Below are 22,631 nucleotides of genomic sequence, written 5' to 3'. Positions count from 1 at the left end.
GTTTTTCTTTAAAACAAATTTCAGCAGCTTGTAATTTTGAGCACGATAAACGCACTTCGGGTCCGATCCCACTCCTGACACCAATTGTTACGGACCGCGGACAAGATGTTGCTTGGCCGAGCGGATGGCACCGCGGCCGTACAGTTACCCCGACTAAACCGATTCCCGAACGTTGGCCGGATCGCGCCACAGATATTCAATCGGGAAAAGACAAAGACTACGGATGTGAAGAAGAAGAAGAAGAAGCAGAAGACAGAAAGGTTTGAAATGCTACTAAATTTATTCCTACTATTTACATGCTCAAAATAACCAAGGAAGAAGGAAAGATAAGAAAATAATATACAGAAGATTTTAGAGACACAGTGAATCGCTAGCTTACCTACTGTCTTAATTAAACCCAGGACAGAACAAACAGAACAAACTCACACGGGGAATGATGATAGGAATGGTAGGAGGTGGAGGGCTGGAGGGGGAGGAAGGTCCACGGGTCTGGCAGCACGATCGGCGTGTTGGGCAGCCGCCGTTCCTTCGCGGCCCTGCTCCCAACTGCCGTCCAGGCCCCACGCTGCTGTATTTGAAGCTGCTGTTGTTGTAGCGTGGACGTCGGTGCTTTCTCCAGGCTTCTTGCTTAACTCCTCCTTGGTACAACTTTGGCGAGCAAGGCGACGAATAGCAGGCTTTTGCTTCCCTGGACGATCTCACTCTCCAACAACTCCTCACCATCGACAACCCAACTCACGACCCAACTCGACAATGTCCTTCAACCACTCCTCACCACCGACTCTCTTCAACCACAACCAACCAACTCCCTTTTGCTTCTTGCTGCGCGTGTGCTTTTTATAGCGCCTCCGGCGATTAAGCCGCCGGCCTTCAGGACACGCCCCTTGGTGGGCTCGCTTCGGCCCTGATTGGTGGACACAGGCCCTCTGACTCCACCCTTGATGACGACGGGCGGGCACGCCCTTCTTCTCCGAGCTGAGCACATGTTTAATGGTGGTTATTGGAGGGGATGTAATTGGCAATCGAGGCCTGGCAATGACGAAAGGAGAAATGGAGGCTTTTGGGAATGAGAATGAAGAATGAAGGGAATCTATCTATTTTACTTGGTGCAATGGAGTGTCATCTAAATGGGAGACAAGGCCTTACCCTAAAACACATAATAAAGATATTACTATCAACCAGGGGGAAATCTATGATTGGCTGACGTGTATGCTTTATGGACTAATTATGGGACGCCCTTTGACCTTTACACTACTGAGGTATTTACAAGGAATCATTACATTTTACAGAGGGTGATATTTACAACAATTTACGATACAATACAACACAATAAAAAAAAAACACAATCCTCGTATCCACAACAATATATATATATATATATATATATATATATATATATATATATATATATATATATATATTGTTACTGATCGCGGTTTAGGATGTTGTTTGCCGAGCGAAGGCTCCGCGACCGAACAGTTGTTCCCCGACTCACCCGATTCACCCAGAACTTTGGCCGTATCGCACCGCAGCTGCCCAATCTGGAAAAGACTAAAACGACGAAATGCAAAGAGGAAAAGGAATAAGACGAGAAGACGGACAGAAGAGTAATTGGATTTATTATACACACAAGCAAAAAGAAACCAGTCACGTTTATTTACTACACATAAGACACAGGTGACACAGTGCAAATACTAGCTTATACAGACTTAATTAAATACCCAGGGACAAGACACACAGAACAAACTCGCGTACACAAGAAGGGTGGAAAGGCAGGAGGTGGATGGCTGGAGGGAGAGGAAGGTCCAAGGGGGTCCTGCCGCATGATCGGCGCGTTTAGCAGCTGCCATTCCTTTGCGGCCCTGCTCAAAACTGCCGTCCAGGCCCCAAGTGGCTGTTGGGTGTTGTTGCTGCTGTGGCCGCCGCTTGCTTTGCCAGGACTCGTCTGACTCGTCTGGTCCAAACCCTCAACTCAACAACACTCTTGCACGTCTCCCTGTCCAACCACTCTTTCTCTCTTGGTCCAACCACTCTTTCTCTTTCTTGGTCCAACCACTCTTTCTCTTTCTTGGTCCACTCACTCCTCACCACCGACTTCCCACCACCGACTCCTCACCACCGACTTTTCAACGGAACCAACGCCACCACTGACCACCTGCGCGCGCGCCTTTATAGCGCCTCTGGCGATCAAGCCGCCGGCCTTCAGGACACGCCCATCGGTGTGCTCACCTCGGCCCTGGTTGGTCACGCGACCCTCTGGCTCCCCCCTTGATGACGACGGGCGGGCACGCCCCTCTTCCCCGACCCGAGCACATGTTCAATGGTGGTTTTGGAGGGGAGGTAATTGGCAATCGAGGCTTGGCAATGACGAAAGGGGATGTGAAAGGAAATGGAGATTTTGGGGATGGGAATGAAAGGGGATCTATTCTCTTTCACTGGTGCAATGGAGTACTTCAATTAATGGGAGACACAGCCTTACTCTAAAACACAGAATAAGATATAACTATCGAACAGGGGTATTCTACTATTGGCTGACGTGTATGCTTGTGGACTAATTATGGGATGCCCTTTCACCTTTACACAGCTCCGGAGGCAGGGGGCGCAGAATAAACAATAATAATAATAATAAAGCACACAATCAAAAAAATATACTGTCCTCATATCCGCAACACTGCACCCTCCTCCTCTTAGGCACGGCCCGGGCCTATAACTTTTATTTAGTGTGACACGTAGGTGTAGTTCCCTCTACTTTTAACCTGACCCTGAGTGCGACAGTTTTAAAACATAAATAAATGTGTCCCGCTGCTCCATTGCACCCTGCCTAACAGACTTATGCCCACAGTTAACCGAATTGCGGAATTGTCTTCAAACTATACACTGACGGTGGGGAGCATTATTTACAATGACTCTGCTTTTATTTACAAGACTAACCCAGGACCTGTGATTGTTCTTTCTGGGGGGGGGGGGGGAGACAGTCTGCTCTGCATCAATGCACCATTAAAACACCTAAAAACGCACCAATACACACCCAAGCACCAATCGGTGCAGTCACCATTGTTCAAGAATAAAAAATAAATCAACAACCCCTAACCCTGCAGGTGATCTCTTGCTCTTCGGCTCCCTCTGCTGGTTATTATTATTTGTTCTTCCAGATGTTGTCATTCTTTCATTTTCTTACTGGCGGCCTATTTGCAATAAAGTGTGCCCAATGTGTCCTTTTTATTTTCTTTTATTTATGGCCCACAGGGCCGACTACGTGTGCTTCACCTGTGTGGCATCGGTGCCCTGTGGCCAAGGTCCGCCAGCAAGATTTCGGGCCCTCATAGCCGGTTCCAGCAGAGGGGCCATGCCCCAACCCATGGGGTCCATAAGTGGTGCTCGGCCACAGACATGTGGTCCATAATGTTGTGCATCGATGCAGACAGCTGGTTCTGAGAGTTCCGGGCGCACAATGGCCGACTCACGCACGCTCCCCTCGGCGCCCATTGGCGCACAGGTCATGTGGGAGACAAAAGGGGGACAAGAGAAATGAGCGAGGGGTAAGGTCACAAGGGTACACGTCAATAAGGCAATGCAAGGCGAAATGCGTACGGAGGGCGAAGTGAGAAAGCTCATCCCTACCGTACGTCACCCCCCTGTCACCTACACTACCCTTGCCCTTACCCCATACTTACAAAATCTACACATTACAAATTCGTCACTACTGTCACGTCTTCCCCATTTTTCTCCTACACCAAATTCGTCTTCACAATCCCTCTAACCAAAATTTGCCATCACCCAATTCATCATCAATCCTCATAAGGAGGAAGAGATGGAACATCAAAGCACAATGTCACACCCACGTCATGATGCGTCTCACAATCCAAACATTTGCATCATAAAAAAATAATCAAAACATGGCATGGTGTGGAGTACCTGTCACCTCAGGTGAGTGGATGCAGATGGTGCGAGGAGATCCTTCATCCTAACTACTTTCTAAATGACATTAACACACTTTACACTACCCGGGGTCTCTCCCTGCCAATCCATTGGCCAACTTACACTATGGGTTCTAAAAACCAATTCCCTTTGACCAAACTGTGGTGCTTTTCAATTTGGGGTCTCACTCCCCCGATTCATCTCCCGGTGCCCTCGCACAATTTCTGGGCTGCGACGTGTAGCTCTCCTAGCAGGTCTACCCACCTGCACACCTCCACCACTGTAGTTGCCACCCGAGCTTACCTAGCTCCTCACCCTAACCTAACTAACTGGGGACAGCCCCTCTACTGGCTCTGTCACCCCATGGTGCCCTCTGGCACTGGGCTACCCGGGTCCGTCCTCCGGATCCTCGGGCCCCATCCACAACAACTACTACCGGCTCCCAGAGCCCACCTGCGGCCTCACCTGGCCGACATCCTCACAGTGGTGGAGTGCCCAAACCAACTACACACACTAACAGGCTACACGCCCAGCCATTTCCACAACACTAACGCACCCATCCACATACCATTCTGCCACCCGCACCACAGATGCCAATATCCAACCACAATTTACCTGTACCCTCTACCTAACACTTACACTACCCGCCCCGGGTATCCGTGATGGGGGTCCACTCTTCCCCCATTCACACCTTCGCACCATCCACTCCACTCCACAGTTTCCACCATACTCACTCCACGACCATCCATTCCAATACTCCATACCATTTATTCCATACAACCATTTATTTCACACAACCATTCTCCATTCACCTGTTGTTGCACACCTGTGCAATCACACCTGGTGCCACCTGCACCGTCCTTTCTTCCTCGACCATTTGGTCATCACAATACACATCACCACTACTACCATTCCAACACTGCTCCACACACCTGTTCAGTTGCACACCTGTGCAATCACACCTGTTCCATTCTCACCTGTTCAATCCTCACACACACGGCATCATCTCAGCTAACTACTCCCCTCTGAAACTTGCGCTTCCCAGTCGTCCCTTTAAACTATTGCGCTCCCACGTCATTATAATCCACACTAATCTACCTGCGTCCCCACTGCAGGTATCAGTCACTAACTAAACTTAACGTTACCTAATATCATCTTCGCTAGATCCCTATCATATAACCTAACCCACCCAGGCTAGTTTTCACTGCCATACACCCCATAAGCTATTGCGCATTTGCCCCCACCTGTGAGGGATGGTGGATTTGCCATCCCACCACATCGGGGGTCTCTCACTATCAATTTTGTTCGTCCAGATTCCAACCAATTCAAAAATTTTCCATTTACTGCCAATTCTACTCACTTTTCGAAATTTCGTATCAATTCACTATCACTATCACCATCACCCGTCCACTTATTACATCCTCTCGGTGCGCCAATTCACGTCTACAGCCCGGCTTCGTACAGCCGAGCAATGAACGCGGATTCTTTTGTGCCGGCGGCTGGATGCGTCCCGCATTCGGGGCAGGGGCGGGGGCTTACCCGGGCCGAGATCCCACGCACCACCTCGGCGTGGAGCCATCCAATGTCCCGATCTCGACCTGCCGGCACCTCTCAACAAAACGTGGTCGCCATAACGACCCTTCCTATCCAGCTGCCCGCTCCGCCTAGTGGAGCCCGGACGCGGCCGTTCCAAGCGAGGCACAGTGCGGATCGCGTACGGCGGTTCTTTCGAAACCGCCGTGGTTCGGATCCCCGCTGGTCCTCGCGGCACGCGATGCTGCCCGACGCGCACCGAGGGCCCGATTCGGCTATAAGTCGCCCTAACCGCTAAACCGGTTACCGTCGACGCTTCACCTGGACGCTTACATGCATACGCTACCCCTTTCTTGCTCATACATGCAGCTGTTCCCATTCTCCTCGTACCTTTCCTTACACCCTTCGGTACACTCATTCCGCTTGCCGACTTGGTCACACACCTGACCACCGAACACCTTGGCACACATTCGTCGTTCGCACACCTCACCAACACACCTCTTCGCGCCCCCTCCTCGGTCACTTCCTCTGTGACAATCACAGGTGTGCTCTCATTCGCACACCCAACCACGTGCCTCACCACCAACTCAAATGTGCCTTCCCACACACGCTCTACCATTCCAGGGGTGCATCCTTCCATTCCAGGTGTACATCCTCGCTCACCTGTCATAACCAACTCACGCTCCGTTTCACTCTCACTACTCTCACCTCCATTCTTGACCGCGCACTCACCCTTACTCTCGACAGCACACTCTCTCCTCATGCACCTGTCCGTTACACACCTTTCTCGCGCACACCCTCCCGTTACATCCTCTGTAACACTCACCACAGGCGTACACTTCCTCGTTACATCCTCTGTAACACTCACCACAGGTGTACACTCTCTCGTTACATCCTCTGTAACACTCACCACAGGTGTACACTCTCTCGTTACTTCCTCCGTAACACTCACCACAGGTGTACACTCTCTCGTTACTTCCTCCGTAACACTCACCACACCGCGCTTCCATGTACCCCCTCGCACACGCGCTTCGACCAACTCACTCTTGACGGCACACTCACTCCTCGGCGTGCACTTTTTCCTCACACACCCCATGGTCGGACATTCTCGCACACCTCTTTTTTCGCACACCTGACCTGTCACACACTTCACCAACGGCCTTTCACGAACACCCGGATCCAAACCAATCCCCAAGCCGACTGAAGCTTTCCACACATCATATACATTGCCACTCACCTCCGTACTTCGTCTCCACACCTCCTTTGCCACCTGCAAACTCTTTATTTGGTTAGTGAGCATCACATTATGAGTTGAGCACCGACCTTGCACATATTCCATCACCTCCTCCTGGATTTCTCTTTTAGTTTCGGTTCGTCCCTTCTTAATTTCACTCACCTCTTCTTCCACTTCCTCTAATTTTTGTTTAACCTCTTTTATTTCTCGGTGCGTCTCCTCAAGTTCGTCCTCTAAGGCTACCGTGACCGTCTCTATGTGCATCCTCACCTGCCGGTCCTTTGTCTCCATTATCTCTGTCACATCGTCCACCCTCATTGTCAGTTCCTTCCGTACCATCTGACATTGCCTCTGTGTCGCTATTAATTCGTTTTTAATTTATTTTTGTGTCGCCTTTAACCCTCCGAGTACTGCAGTGTTCCTTTGAACCTGCTCCACTAACTTAGATTGTCCCTCTGTCAGCTGTTCCACCTCCTCCGTCAGATCTTCTATTCCCCCTTGTAACTTAGCCGTATTATTTCTCACCTCTTTCTCCATACGCTTCTCACCTCGCTTTACCTCCTCGCGTAGCCCCGAAATCTCCTCACTTACCCCTCATTGTATTTCCTCCATCTCTTTTGTAGATGCCACCCTCATCTGTCCCAATTCATCCCTCTGAACATCCAGTTTGGTTTCCAACCACGATTTTTACCTCCTCTATCTGCTCTCCCATTTGTTTGATTTCCCTGGCAGATTGTTCCCCTATTTCCCGCAATTTGTCCTCCATCCTATTTTCTAACCCCATTAACCCATTTTTCACCCCCTCTAACTGATTCTCCTGGGCAGCCATTCTGTTTTCCACCCCCGTTAACCCATTCTTTACCTCTTTTATCCCGTTGTCTAACCCCTCAAAATTATTGTCTAACTTCCCAAATTTCTTGTCTAACTCCTCAAAATTATTGTCTAACTTCCCAAATTTCTTGTCTAACTCCTCAAAATTATTGTCGAACTTCCCAAATTTCTTGTCTAACTCCTCACCGGTACCCCTCGCTTCGTCCCTCATTACCCCCATTTGGTTTCCCATTATCCCCATTTGCCCCATAATTCTGTTTTCCATTTTTTCACTATCAGCCCTCCTTCTGTTTTCCATTTGTTCACTATCGGCCCTCCTTCTGTTTTCCATTTGTTCCATACTGTCGTTTTTTTTCTGCATTTGCACCATGAATTGGGCCATGAAGGCTTGTATTTGGGCCGTGCTCATTGGTTCCGCGACCGTGGCCCCCTCAACCACGTGCGCGAGAGCGCCATTTTGTGCGTCTGAAACCTCCGCAACCACATTGCTATTTTTCTCCTTCTTCCTTTCCTCCACATACATTTCCCCGAGGTCCTGGGTCGATTCCACCCTGTCTATCTCTCCCACCGACATCCGATCGCCTTGATTGTCCATGGCGCGATCTCAAAATTCGGGTTTTATATTTTCGTAAAACAAAATCAAATGTCGCCGTTATAATTTCGAGCGCGTGAAACGTGCTCCGGATCGAATTCTACTTCCCAACACCAATTGTTACCCTAATGGTACAATTGGTGTTCCAAAATTTGGGCCTAACAAATTTAGTCCCAGGTCCGAATCCAACTCCTCGACACCAAATGTTACAGACGATTTGTACAATTTGGTGTCCAAAATTTGGTCCAGGGTTCCAAATCCCCACTCCTGACTACCAATTGTTACAGACGCGGCTTTTAGATGTTATATTGACCGAGCGGTGGTGTATTTAACCGCGTCCGAACAGTTACTCCCCGATTAAAACCTGATTCCACCCGACGTTGACCAGATCGCCCCACAGATATTCAATCGGGAAATCTCTAAAGCGACCGAAAGAGAATGAAAAAGAAGAAGAAGAAGAATACGGAGGAAGAACAGATTTTATTATACACACACAAGCAATGGATGGAAGAAGCAATAACACAGCGAATCGTTAACTTACACTATTCATTCTTACTTAACCCCAAGACAATGAGTAGGACAGGACGTTCACACTTACACAGGGGATATATGCAGGCAGGTAAGGCTTGAGATGGATTGCTTGAGAGGGAGGCAAGGTCGGGAGGCCGCAGTTCGCAATTCCTCGCGGTTTTGGCGGGAAACCCTCCGTCGTGTCTCCACTGCGGTAGACGTCACGTGCTGGTTCGGCACACCTGCTCCTTTTCTTGGGGTGGGGCCGTCTCCCTCCTTTCAGCGCGTCTCTCCAAAGCTGGTTTCCTTGACGAGTACCTCTCCTCTTTGGCTTGGAGTGTTTCGCATCTCACCGCTCCTTTTGGTGCAGCCTCTTTGCTCCTCTCCCAGGGTCATCTCATAAAGCAGTCCCTTACAGTCGCTTTTATCACCTCGAGCGAAATCAAGCCGCCGACTCCGAGGGCACGCCTACCGGGTCACTCACCGCGGTGTTGATTGGCTGTTAGGGCTGGTTCACTCCTTCCTTCTTATGACGAGGTGGAGACACGCCTTTCTTCCCCAAACCTACCTCGTGGCCAATGGTGGTTTGAAGAAAACCAGCCAAAATGCGGAAGGCAATTGGAAGGGAGGTTTTGGGGAAATTGGAAGGGCCTACGCTTATTTTGTTTGATACAATGCAAAGTCAATCTAGTGGGAAAACACATATTTAGCCTACATGGAATAAGGAAATACACTATTTAAAAGATATATCGTGACCTGCATGTAAGTTTCATGCAATTAACTAGGACGCCGACTGCGACCATTATTTACATTAACAGGGTGTTACCGTACTTTTGTAACGTTCACATTGTAACGTTTCCACATTCGTTACACGGCACCCTCCTTTCTTCAGGCCCGTCCTCGGGCCTATTAAACTTTAACTTAGTGTGACACGTAGGTGTAATTCCCTCTACAATTAACCTGACCCTGAGTGTGACAATCTTAAAACACAAATAAGTATGTCCCCCTATTGCATTGCATCCTGTCTAACAGACTCAAGCCCACAGCTAACCGAATTACGGAATTATTCTCAAACTATACATTTACGGTGGGGAGCATTATTTACAATGACGTGATTTCTTATTTACAACGCAACCCAGGACCTGTGTTTTTTTTTCTTTTTTTTTTCTTTTTCTTTTTAGGGAACAAGAGAAAGAAATTCCTGTTGGGAGGGAGGAGACAGCACGCATTGCATCGATGCACCAGTACCAATACCACCAAAGCACCCAAAAGCACCAAACACCACAAAGCACCACAAAGCACCCAAAAGCACCATCCGGTGCGCAGTCACCATGGTTCATAATAAACACAACAAAACAACTGGTGGTGGTCTTCCCTTTCTCTGCTGGGCCGATGTTCTTCCCGACGTCTTCTGGCTTCATGCGGCCTAGTTGGAAATAATAAAAAGCACAACTTGTGTCCATTTTTATTTAGGGCCTCAGGGGCCAACTAAGGGTGGTCCACCTGTTTGGCATAGGTGCCACCTTACCGAGGTCCGCAAGCAAGATTCCCTGGCCCCTATGGCCGGTCTCCAACAGAGGTGCCCTGCCCCAGAACCTGGGGTCCATCAAGTGGTACTTGGCCGCAGAACAGCGGTCCATACAGTGGTACATCAACGCAATGCATGCTGGTTCTGGGAATCTCGGGCGCACAATGGCCACCTCACGCACGCTCCCCTCGGCACCCAATGGCGCACAGGTCATGTGGGAGACAAAAGAAAGACAAATGAGCGAGGGGTAAGGTCACAAGGGTGCACGTCAATAAGGCAATGCAAGGCGAAATGCGTACGGAGGGCGAAGTGAGAAAGCTCGTCCCTACCGTACGTCACCCCCCTGTCACCTACCCTACCCTTACCCATATATATATATATGAGAAATAGTAGAAACTCCACAGTACGAGCAGGGCGTCTCATTTGCATTGGATAAATAATCGGGAGATTGAATAAGACGCGGATGTAGCTTCAGGGCTTCGATCTTTAATTCGACAAACTTTCGACCAACAAAGGTCTTCTTCTGAGTCGGCCCCAAGTTCAACGGAAGTCCGTATATATAGATAAAAACAAGCGTTGAATTCAGCCAAGTACTCCTGTCACTGTCAGGCTGTGGCTCAACATCCTTCTTCCTGTTCTCTCAACTCCATTATTACCTCTCTGACCATATTTTAGTCCCAGAAAGAGCGGGTATTTACTCAAATAAAAGCTAAAATCCTTTGCTTTGTAGATGAAAGTGCCCACTTCATTTTACCTTCAAAATTTACTCCTGGTACCAGTGATCTGATCCTATCAGCCATAATCCATTGTACCTTTTGTTGGATTCTACATTTTCTCAAAGTCTCTTCTTGATTTTGGAATAATTCAAACAATGATTCCTCCCAGAACTGCAGCAGAGATGCTGAGGACAGTTTGGAGGAGAAGCGGAGGTTGGTGTGCCAATTTGTGAATGAATCTGTGGATCTGATGAAGAGTGAAATCAACAAGAGGAAAATGGAGAAGCTTTCTCTTCTTGGGAAGCAGAGGGAGAAACTGGAGCAGCAGATGGAGGATCTACGTCAACGAAAATCCACAATGGACACAGCACTCCAGGATCTGGAGGCCATTTCTTTTCTACAGGTGTGGTTTATCGTAAACATATTGCAAAAGTTGTAATGTTTAAAATATATTGTTTAGGGGGAGTCTGTCACTATTCAAGTACAAGCTTTTAGTTGAGGCCTTGTCACGGTCGATGGTAAAGGTGCAGTATACAATACAATGGTTCAAAAATGATTAAATATATTGACTAGAAAGGTGAGTGAATGCATTTCCAGGTGTGTTGACGTCATCATGAAGTGAGATTTAGGTTTTATCACAATGAAGGTCTGGGATGAGAGTGAGTTCATGTCATGGTCTCCAAAGCAGTGATACAGCACGACTACCTGGTCACTGTGGAGGGTTTCAATCATTTCATCCAATGATTTTATCCAAGGGATGCTCATGTGGACCTCCAGGTACCATGCCATCATGGCTTTCATCATGTGCTGGATCATCGCGAATATTTTGGTTTATCCAGTGCCATGTTTATCCAGGTAGTCAAAGTTGCCTGTGCGTATCCACCTGGAGAACATTAGTATGAATTATGGTCAAACAACTACTTCACATTCTTTATTCCTGAACAATTCAATGTTGTTCATGTGAATACTGTTTGGGTTACAGATTTACCTGATCGGGTGTTTTCACCAAAGGGAAGTGAAGTACTGTTTCAAAATTAAAATCAAATTTATATTTTCCTTTTCAAATTGAAAACATCTTTGGTTTACTACCCCATGCACGCGAAGCCTCCATCTCTTAAACTGTGACTCAATGCCGTCATATTTCAGTGTATATGGTGATGTTCAATATTGCCACAGGAACACTAAACACCTGGATATTTTTTAATGACGATCTTTAAAATCATCATTTTATTAAAATTGAAGAACGTAATTGAACACTGTGTGGGGTATCGTGTTCTGTGAACTCTCTCGTATTTAATACATAAAAACAAACATTCATTCATTCAAATATCTGGATCTCATTCTTTGTTTTCTTCCTTTTCAGGGTTCCAAGGACCTGCTAAAAAGGTAAAACTGCATTGGTATCTGACACGTTATCAGCACATCCTGATGTTTTTGACCAAATCGTGTTTTAAACATTTAAATATATTAAATAAATAATAAAATAAGAAAAAATAAAGGGAGACTTTGAGAAATGAGGGTTGGGGAAAGAATTGAGGGATGAGGGAAAAAATGAGGGTTAGGAAAAGAATGAGGGTTAGGAAAAGAATGAGGGTTATGGAAAAAATGAGGGTTATGGAGAAAATGAGGGTTAGGGTAAGAATGAGGGTAAGGGAAAGAATGAGGGGTAGGGAAGGCTGAGGGTTAGGGAAAGAATGAGGATTTGGTAAGGAATGAGGATTTGGTAAAGAATGAGGATTTGGTAAAGAATAAGGGCGAGGAAAAGAATGAGTGTGAGAGATGGACACACAGAGTGAACAAGATGTCACTTATTCAGGTTACGTTGTCGTGCGACTCCCGGTTAACAACAGAAGCCGCAGAAGACCGGAACGGCTTTAATTGGAGGCGACGACCAAACACGGATTTCACTATCAAACGCGGGAGGAAGAAGCTAAATGGAAGGCTGCGGCAAAAGCTTACCTTCAGCGCACCGACGTAGCTCCGGTCCTGTAAGGGGATTAACTCAAGCGGGCACAGGTGTAACGGGGAATAGAAAATAATTTAGGGTTTATTAAAGTAAAAGGCAAGGACAGGAAAAGCACGCGCCGGTAATGAATATCCCAATCGGGACGTCCCCACACGACAGATCTCAAACACAGACGAGGGAAAGGAATACCAAAAGAAATGTCTCGTCATGCAATTGTGAACACGCAACTCGGTCTTATCTGTCTGTCGTCTTCAATCTCCGTTGCCCACACACGGCTCCTTTCGTCCAGTGGCACGCCTCGCTCCAAGCTCCAAAGCACCGAGCACCAAGCACCGAGTACCACGAGGCTGACCCTCGCGCACGGTCGACAAGCCAAGTCGGATCTTACTGAGACTGCCAACTCAAACCGTGAACTGCGAACCGAGCTGGTCAACTGCTCGCAACTGCCAGGGCCGGGATCTCTGTCCGAACTGCTTGCCAACTGCTCTGGCTGGGAAAACTTCCGCGCTCCTCAACTCGGGCAACTCTCTCACTCACTGCCAAGTCTCTCTCCGTCCTTCCAACTCGCTTCTCTCTCTTTCCAACCAACTGCTCTCAAAACTCACTGCCAGAAGCAACTGCCAAAATGGCGTTCGACGCTCGCTAATATCTCCTGGCCAGTGACGTCAGCCTTGGTGCGCTGCCAACCAATCAGTCCCTTTCACCGAACCTCCCAGCTTCGCTCAGGCCCACACCCACCGCGCCTCCCAACCTCGCTCCCTACTCCGTGGTCATAGCACGTGCTATTCGAGGTGGATAGGCCCGCCGGAGGTGTAGGTGGCGGCGGCCATTATCGGCGGTGCCCCGGCCTGGTTTCCTTTTGCCGGTTCTCTTTCACAGTCATGTCAGGGAAGGGTGTTACTTAGTGTTGCGCTAAAGATCCGAACTAAGTTTCTCAGTGGTGTGCAGTGCCATACGGGACAAAGGGTTGGCTGACCAGTTGAGACACACAGGGGCGTTATCTTTTTATCCCTAACTCTATTTAACACACAAACATCCAGGTATGTCCACAGATATACTCTTAACCGACAAAACGCCTAAACACACAGAACTTATTACAGGTAGATTCCCTATCGCGACAGTCGGACACCTACCTACACAGATATATCTGGCTCTACATATCACTACCCCACCAGACATAACATTACTGTTTTCCTCGGGAACTTGATTCTTTTCCTCCCTTGATTTTCTTTCCCATTTCGGATCTATAAATGAAAAGTTTTTGGCTGTCTAAGGGAGGAGGTCATTATGAAGTTAATTTGTGTTATTAATTGGACATAAACTTTAATAAGCCCCTTAAATCCTCATTGATCCTCATTTGAGCTTATATTGTTTCGTTCATTCCTTTCTGTCCTTTTCTTTATTCTTTCCCATCCTCATCACCTTAAAACTACTGATTTCTAAATTGTTGAGATCTATTGTGTTCATTGATGAACTCGAAGTCTTGAATATTCTGTTCTGCTAATTTGCTCGTGTTCCACCTGGTCTTATTGCTTCTTCTCTCCATGTCCATCCGTGATCTCTGCTCACCTTCTTCCCTCCATGTCCATCCGTGATCTCTGCTCACCTTCTTCTCTCCATGTCCATCGGTGATCTCTGCTCACTTTGTTCTCTCCATGGCCACCTGTAATCTCTGCTCACCTTCTTCCCTCCATGTCCCTCCATGATCTCTGCTCACCTTCTTCTCTCAATCTCTGTCCATGATCTCTGTTCCCCTTCTTCTCTCCATGATCTCTGCTCACCTTCTTCTCTCAATGTCTGTCCATGATCTCTGCTCACCTTCTTCTCTCCATTATCTCTGCTCACCTTAGTCTCTCCATGTCCCTCTATTATTTCTGCTCACCTTCTTCTTCAACTGCTCTTTCTAATTATTCCTCATTCCCTTCCAAACCATTTCTAAAGATAATTCATGAAACACCTTACCCCACACTGTCTTGAGAAAAGGACATGGAAGAGTCTTTTCAACTCTTGGTTTGCGTTTCCAAGCACGATCTATATTTCTTGGTCTGAATCTCGATATTTTCCAAGGTTGAAAGCGTGAGCGGCAAATTTGATTGGTCAATATAGTGGAAATTTGCGTTGCTCCAAATACTGCTAAACTGGAGGTTTTTGGAAGTGCCAACAAGGGGATTTGTTTCCTACAGTGTTCAAAATATAAAACACACGCTGAAGTACCCGGCGTTGCTCAGGGAAATTCAATGTAAGATGAATATAATATATAAAAAAATAACCACCTTTAGAGGCCATTTTACCCCGCAAAGCGGGGGTTGGCCTTTTTCGGGAACCGTGGTTGTTGTTGTTTTTTGGTCCCCTTTTTGAAGCAATGTTGTACGGCCGGATGCCCTTCCTGCCGCCAACCCTTTTTGTTGCCTTTTACGACAAGCAGGGAATTACCAGTGAACTGGTTCTCAATTTGTCGACCTTGGAAGGATGACAGGCTGAGTCAACCCCCCTGGCATTAAGATGAATATTAAAATACAATATGTATTTTGAAATATTAATGGGTGCCAATTTGTTTGAAACAGCTGCATGAAGAAGTGAATGTATTTTATTTGTCAGATGTAGGTCGCCCCTTTATATGAACTTTTCTCTAGCATTACGTGGTTCCTCCTAAGAACACAAGGGTACTCCAACATGCACACGAGATTTTTTTGAATGTCCCTTCTTTTCTATAGTTTGCCACATGGCACATATGATATAGAGGGGCCTTTTCTATACCCCTGGCATTTTTCACCAAGAATGCTTGTTATCTTTCCACTCATCAACTTTCACAATGAATATCTCAACCAACAAACGTTGCAAAGTCAGAGAAAATAAACAATTTCTTACATATGGAATCATAGGTATGCAAGTGTTATCCATGCATGGAATGCAATACACAGTCTAAGAGAACAAGACAAGTGCTTCAGTAGATAGTGTACATCAACATGAATTACAAAGAGATTGATGGACATTGGACATGGTTTACAACATTTGAACCTGGATACATGAATTACAAGGGGATTGATGGACAATGGACAAAGACATGGTTTATAACATTTGAACCTGGATACATGAATTACATGGAGATCGATGGACAATGGACAAAGACATGGTTTATAACATTTGAACCTGGATTCTCTGCATCTTGTCCGAGGACCTCAGATGGGAACACCAACAGATGGTAAGAAACATTACTTCTGAGAATGGTGTTGTCCCATGTCCCGCTGCAAACACCTTGTTGGATAATTCTCACCAAGGTCTTGTCTCTGCAGACAGATGGTTTTCTATCCCATCACTTCGGAACTTGTCCTTTGTTCTGTCCATCTCCTGTCAGGAAGCCGAGTCCAGGACCAACTGACTCACCAAGTCTGCTTCTTGCCTCGTGCTCTTCATCTCATCTTTCAATCATGTCATTCATCATTGATTTATTCTTTCCCCAACGCACACCTCATTCTCTACAACCCTCACCGACATTCTTTCCAACCTGTTCATCGTTTTTTTTCTACCCGTTTACTTTATTCTCAATTAGGCTCCTCTAGAATCAAGACTTCCGAATAAAAATACAAATTAATCGAAAAACTCACACGATCTATTTTCTATTTTTTTTTTTATTTACAACTCTTTTACAGATAACTTGTTTAGTTATGTAAAAATGTATTATTTTAACAATATTCTCTCCTCCAAGAATTTCTAAAACTGATGTTTTTCCTTTTTATTCCAAGGCTCGAGACCATGTCAGACTTTAACTCCGTGAAGAGGACACCGCTCCCAGTTCTGGACTTCTCGAAGGAGGAGAAGAATTTGGACAAGCTCGTCACGCTCAATAAGAACTTCCTGGAGAAGATACAGAGTGAGTGACACAAACTGGACATTTCATCCAAAAAATATAAAGGGAACACAAAACGTGGCACAAATATGGAAGAGAAACGGGAAGATAGAGAACGGCACTCATTGGAGAGCAATTCCTCTGCCACGTGAACAGTTTACATTTTGTATCCCAGAGTATACCAGAAAATGACAATACAGAATCACATTTAATCAAAATCATCGATCCACAACTTTTGAGATATCCTGCTATATATCGTATCTCCCAATGGTGAAGCATCACTTTAAAAATTCTACGAGCTGGATCCGGATCTTCACCAAAATTGAATCGATTCTTCCTTCTCACACACACAACCTGTCCAACAAGTTTCGTCTAAATCCGTCCATAACGTTTAGAGATATCCTGCTTTATGCTGAATTTAGCCCCATCACTCAATGGTGAAGAATCACTGAAAAAATTAATAATTCTCATATCCGAATTCATATTCAGATCTTCACCAAAATCGAATATGTTTGTCCTTGTCAGACACCCAACCGGTCCACCAAGATTCCTCCAAATCCGTCCACAACTTTTTGAGATATCCTGCTGTGTATCATTTTTGGTTCTATTTCCCAATGGTGAAGAATCACTTTAAAAATTCTACGAGCTGGATCCGAATCCGCATCTTCACCAAAATATAACCATTTGGTCATTGTCAAATACGGTACATCTCTGCCAAATTTCGTCCGAATCCGTCCACAACTTTATTGAGATATTTTGTTCACAAACAAACAGACAGACAAACAGGCAGACAGGGGTAAAAACATAACCTATATCCACCTTTGGTGGCGGAGGTAAAAATTCGAGAAAAGGAACAAATGATAACGTTTTTATTGTGTACCACATCATGGATCACGATGAGTGAGGTTACAGAGGGTAAAAAGCAAACATGGTTTCAGTGGGGAAACAGGTGTACACAACAGGTAGATGCAACAAGCAAGGTATCCAACAAACAGGAGAAAACTAAAGATGGGGGGGGGGGGGGGGGGAGGAAATATCTGAAACCACAGGGCTTGGGAGAGGTAGGGTTCACAAGCGCAGAAATATTTACAGGTAGTGATGGGAGACGACATGATGTGTTGGTGGAACAGGAACGTGAAGTCCCTGGAAGGAAAGTTAGATTGAATCATCCCCGGAAAGGAGTTCCGCAAATCAGATAAATGACTGGATATTTATATTAAGTAGAGATTTTGGGAGTTTGATTTGAAGGAGTTTTACTGTAAGAGGGGATTCATTCTCGATATATTAGAGATCGTCGGAGATCTAAGAGAGGAGAGGGGTCAATAATGGAGGAAATGGGTTACAAATCACACAAACAACAGGCATGAAGAACTAATGTAACGTGTTAGATGGGGTGATGTATTAGACACTGGGTAAAACGGCGGTAAAACTCTGAATCAATTTATTTATACACCTTTAACGCTTTATTCAAATTGAATTAATTATAAACCTGAACATTATAACACAAATCACCTTCATAATACCTCCAAGAACCATGATATATGTCGACATCGAGCAAGAGATTTATTTTGGTCGTGACCCCAAAGCCGTTCCATAAAGAGGGAAATAAAATGGAAGAAAAAGAAAAGAATGAAAAGGAGGAAATATGGAATTTCAAATAATCTGCAAAAAGGAGCGAAGAAGAAGAACCCTGTTTCCATTTCCCTTCACTTCCAAAGATTTATCAAGTTGTTCTGATCCAGCTCCACCTTCTCCGGATACTCCACCGGCCCCTCTGTGGAAATTACTAGAGAAGAACAAAAACTACAAGATGTGAAATTTTCTTGTTTTATGTTTATGAAGATGTTTTTATATTTTAACCAAATAGTTAAACAAGAACAGATACATTCAAAGTACACCGCCCCCCATGCCAAATAAATAAATAGTGTAGGCGCAGTACTGCATAAGTGTAGTTTGTGAAACCCATCTATGGACATGATCATCATGGGGTCATCAGCCATGCAAAGATCAATATCGCTGATGATGATGATTATGATGATGATGATGAGAGGGAGTGCCACGTGAGAGGGTGAAGAAGAAGCCACCGATATGCTTCTGTAAGATGCCGATTGACGCTGTGGTCTACGGTGATCAATAAAGCCTCCATCTCCTCAACTGTGACTCATTGTCGTGTTAGTACAGTGTAGTTGTGTTAGTACAGTGTAGTCGTGTTAGTACAGTGTAGTCGTGTTAGTACAGTGTAGTCGTGTTGGTACAGTGTAGTCTTGCTGGTACAGTGTCGCCGTGCTAGTACAGTGCCGTTGTCTTGGCCCAGTGTAGTCGTGTTGGCACAGTGTAGTCGTGTTGGCACAGTGTAGTCGTGTTAGTACAGTGTAGTCATGCTACTGCAGTGTAGTGGTGCTAGTACAGTGCAGTCGTGTTAGTATGGTGTAGTCATGTTAGTATGGTGTAGTCGTTCTAGTACAGTGTAGTCTTGTTAGTACAGTGTAGTTGTGTTATTACAGTGTAGTCATGTTAGTGCAGTGTAGTAGTGTTAGTACAGTGTAGTCGTGTTAGTATAGTGTAGTCATGCTAAACTTCCAGATTTTTAAAATGAACTTCAGAATCATCATCTATATTATAATAGGCGTAGGTGATCCGTCTGTCCGGGGGTGTGGCTTACTCCGTTTGCAGAGTAGCTCCACCTATTGCTCCACCCATAGCTCCACCCATAGCTCCACCCATTCTTGGAGAGGCTTCATGTAAACAAATATCCACCATTTTATTAACACGAATAGCTTTGAGGCCTGTTTAGTTAGGCCCGTGCTGTCGTTCTCTCTCACACAGGTTTATTTCAACTCAAATTCGATATATCATTTCATTTTTAACAGTCGCTAACATAGTTTTCGACTCAGTTTAAAAAAAAAACTGGAAGAAAATCCGATGAAAGTTTCCGTTTATAGAACGAAATGAATTCTCAAAGGCCTGTAAAATAAAGCCCATTCATTGAGACCCTCACGATTTTATATCGAATTCACCATCTGATTTAATTTTTATCGATGGTTTTCGACTCGGTGTCAGAAATAATTGAGAACATTCACGCACACACGGGAAAATGCAGAGTTATATATTTTTAAATCGCGCCATGATGATACACGAAAATACACCGCCTAAAATAACAGTCTGGGAAAATGTCGACATATATTAAAAATTCGCTTTTTCTTTTCCTTTAAGATATATTACTTTTCCGTTTGATGACAGTCGTCACAAAAACGTCAACAATGATGCCGACATATATTTCTTCGTTCTTATTTCATCCAACATTATTATCCGGAAGTAAAGGTTCACGTGTTCATTTCACGTGTGAAAAAACAAACTCCATTTCACGTGTGAACAAAAACAAACTCCATTTCATTTCAAACTCCATTTCCATTTTTTACAAAAAACTGACAAAGCTGCTAGTGTGGAAAGGCTATCACATCTTGATGTACTTATATTGACCCAATAAACATTTTAGTACCACTTAGGTTTGGTCACCCCAGGTGGTACCGATATCTGGCCTGGCCCATGGACTAAATTGCCAGTAACCATTTTGTGAAACGAATGTGCAGGTGCAGCATCTAACTCAATATGTCGAAATGTCACACACGTCCATGCCCGTGGGATTCCCACGGGTGACCCCACTAGTCTATATTATAAATGAAGTAAAAACTTGAACACTGCATGGAGTATGAAGTCTCAGGTTTTTCAAGTAATGATTTTGAGCGATGGAGGATACACCCTCTGGAGCTTGATTTGGAGGCAATTTTGATTTGCTTTTGCTCTTTGTTCCACCAAAAATCTCGTTTTAATTTTATTCCTTTCCTATAGGTTGGAATTCCAGCATGGATTCAGGAAATCAAAGTATTGTGATTGGAAAAATCGGTGACGAAGTGAATGAGGAACTAAACTATTGTTACGGATCTGGGGGACGGCACTCCCTTTAGCAAGGGGGGGGGGTTTAACCCCTTTGTCCTGTTAAGCTGGCTGTCCGACCGGTCCTGGGGGTATCTTGCCACTCCCAGTCAGCGCTGAATAGGGTAGTAGGCCAATTATTCCTATGACCTAAGTACCAGTGCCTTCCGGTAAGCGAGGAAATACTCCCGCCCGAGCCGCAGCATAATGGATGGATTGCGCCGAGCGAAGCGAGCTGCGATACGGGACGTTAGCCAAAGACTAAACCCGATTAAAAGCGGTTTGGTCAAAATCGCGCCACAGGTACTCAATTGGGAAAAGACAAAGACGATCGGACGAGAATGAAACCAAAAGAAAAAGGAGGAACAGGTATTTATTAATTCTACACAAAACCAAAACCAAAGAAGAAGGAAAGAAAGCGATATAAAGGACGAAGAAGAAGTCACAGCGCAAATCCTTAAACAGTCTTACTTATACCCAGGACAATACAGACAGCACAAACTCACGTACACGAATGGGGATTGCAGGCAAGAATGGCTGGAAGGATGAGAAGGGTCCGTGCAGAACGGCAGGGCTGGAAGCGAGCAGCCGGCTACTCCACACACTCGGTTTCACACGGCAGGGCTGCTCGAAGCAGCGTGTCAGAGCTTCATGCGGCAGGGGCTGTTTGAAGCAGCGTGTCGGAGCTTCCCGCAGCTTTGTCTCTCTCTCTGCCCTCTCACCGACTCTCCTCCAACTCCACCCAACTTCTCGGTTCGTGCTCCCTCACTCATCTGCGTAAGCAGTCCCTCACTCCTCCTTTTATTGCCCTCCCCAAAATCAAGCCACGGGCTACGAGGTCACGCCTACCGGGTCGCTCACCTCGGCGCTGGTTGGTTGGTAAGGGCTCTCTGGCTCCACTTTTGATGACGATGAGGTGCCACGCCTGTGATCTGGCGACACCTCCCCCCTTCTTCTCCGAGATGGAGCGCATGGGCAATGGCGTCTGGGGCAAGCGCTGAGGCGACTGCGGCGGGCAGGGGCACGTACCACAATTGGGAGAGGGAGAGAAAATGGACCGAATGGGGCCTATCTTATTTGATTGATGCAACGTAGAGTCAACTATTGGAAACACAGCCTTACCTGGAACACATAATAACGAAATAACTATGAAAAGGGCCTATGATTCACTATGTGTTGCAACGTGGACTAACTAGGGGACGACCTTTGACCTTTACAATGAATGGAGGTATTTACAAAAAGAATTATTTACAAAGGGTACATTTACGACAATTTACAAAGTGCAGGGTTTTCAAAACCCTAACACAGCACCCTCATTCCTCCAGGCACGTCCCGGGCCGAAAAAACTTTAACTTAATGTGACACTCAGGTGTAATACCCCTCTACTATTAACCTTACCCTGAGTGCGACAATTTTAAACACAATTAAGTATGTCCCCCTGCTGCATTGCATCCTGCCTAACAGATTCACACCCACAGAATAACCGAATTGCGGAATTATTCGCAAACGAAACATTGACGGTGGGGAGCATTATTTACACAGCATTAATTTGTATTTACATGGCAAACACAGGACCTGTCATTTTTGGGAAACAAAAAGAACCCTGTGGGAGGGAGGAAAAGCATGCATTGCACCGATACACCACCTTCACTTGCCCGGCGATGCAGAATTGATATTGGAATGCATCCCCGAGCATGCAAGCACCAAAAAAACCAAAAAGCACCAAAGCAAGCACCATCCAGTGCACATTGCACACATATTTCAATTAATAACAAGCAAACAAACGGTTGTCCGGTTCTTCTTTCTGCTCCTCCTCTGCTGGTCCGATGTTTCTTCCAGATGTTGTCCTTCTTGTTGCTTGCTGCCTATTTGCACAATAATAAAAAGGCACAAAACGCGTCCATTTTATTTATGGCCCACAGGGGCCAACTATGGGTGGTCCAACTGTAGGGCAAAAGGGGCCACCTCACCGTGGTCCGCAAGAAAACTCTTCCCTGACCATCATGGCCGGTCCCAGCAGAGG

General features: G+C 45.8%; 1 protein-coding gene across 6 annotated transcripts in view; it reads left to right on the top strand.

The window, feature by feature from the left end:
* The window catches only part of LOC144888260 (E3 ubiquitin/ISG15 ligase TRIM25-like), a 132,183-nt gene that overhangs the window by 67,735 nt on the left and 41,817 nt on the right, over window positions 1-22,631 (top strand). For all 6 annotated transcript variants that reach the window (XM_078770605.1, XM_078770604.1, XM_078770603.1 and 3 more), the window contains 3 exons: window positions 11,032-11,265; window positions 12,226-12,248; window positions 16,572-16,699. In XM_078770605.1, coding sequence (XP_078626731.1) covers window positions 11,032-11,265; window positions 12,226-12,248; window positions 16,572-16,699 — 385 coding nt within the window. The remainder of the gene's footprint in view (window positions 1-11,031; window positions 11,266-12,225; window positions 12,249-16,571; window positions 16,700-22,631) is intronic.

Source organism: Myxine glutinosa, chromosome 1, assembly GCF_964187855.1.
Source record: "Myxine glutinosa chromosome 1, kmMyxGlut1.1, whole genome shotgun sequence".
Lineage (NCBI taxonomy): Eukaryota > Metazoa > Chordata > Myxini > Myxiniformes > Myxinidae > Myxine > Myxine glutinosa.
Note: the sequence above shows the minus strand (reverse complement) of the source record. Positions and strands in the feature narration are given on the sequence as shown.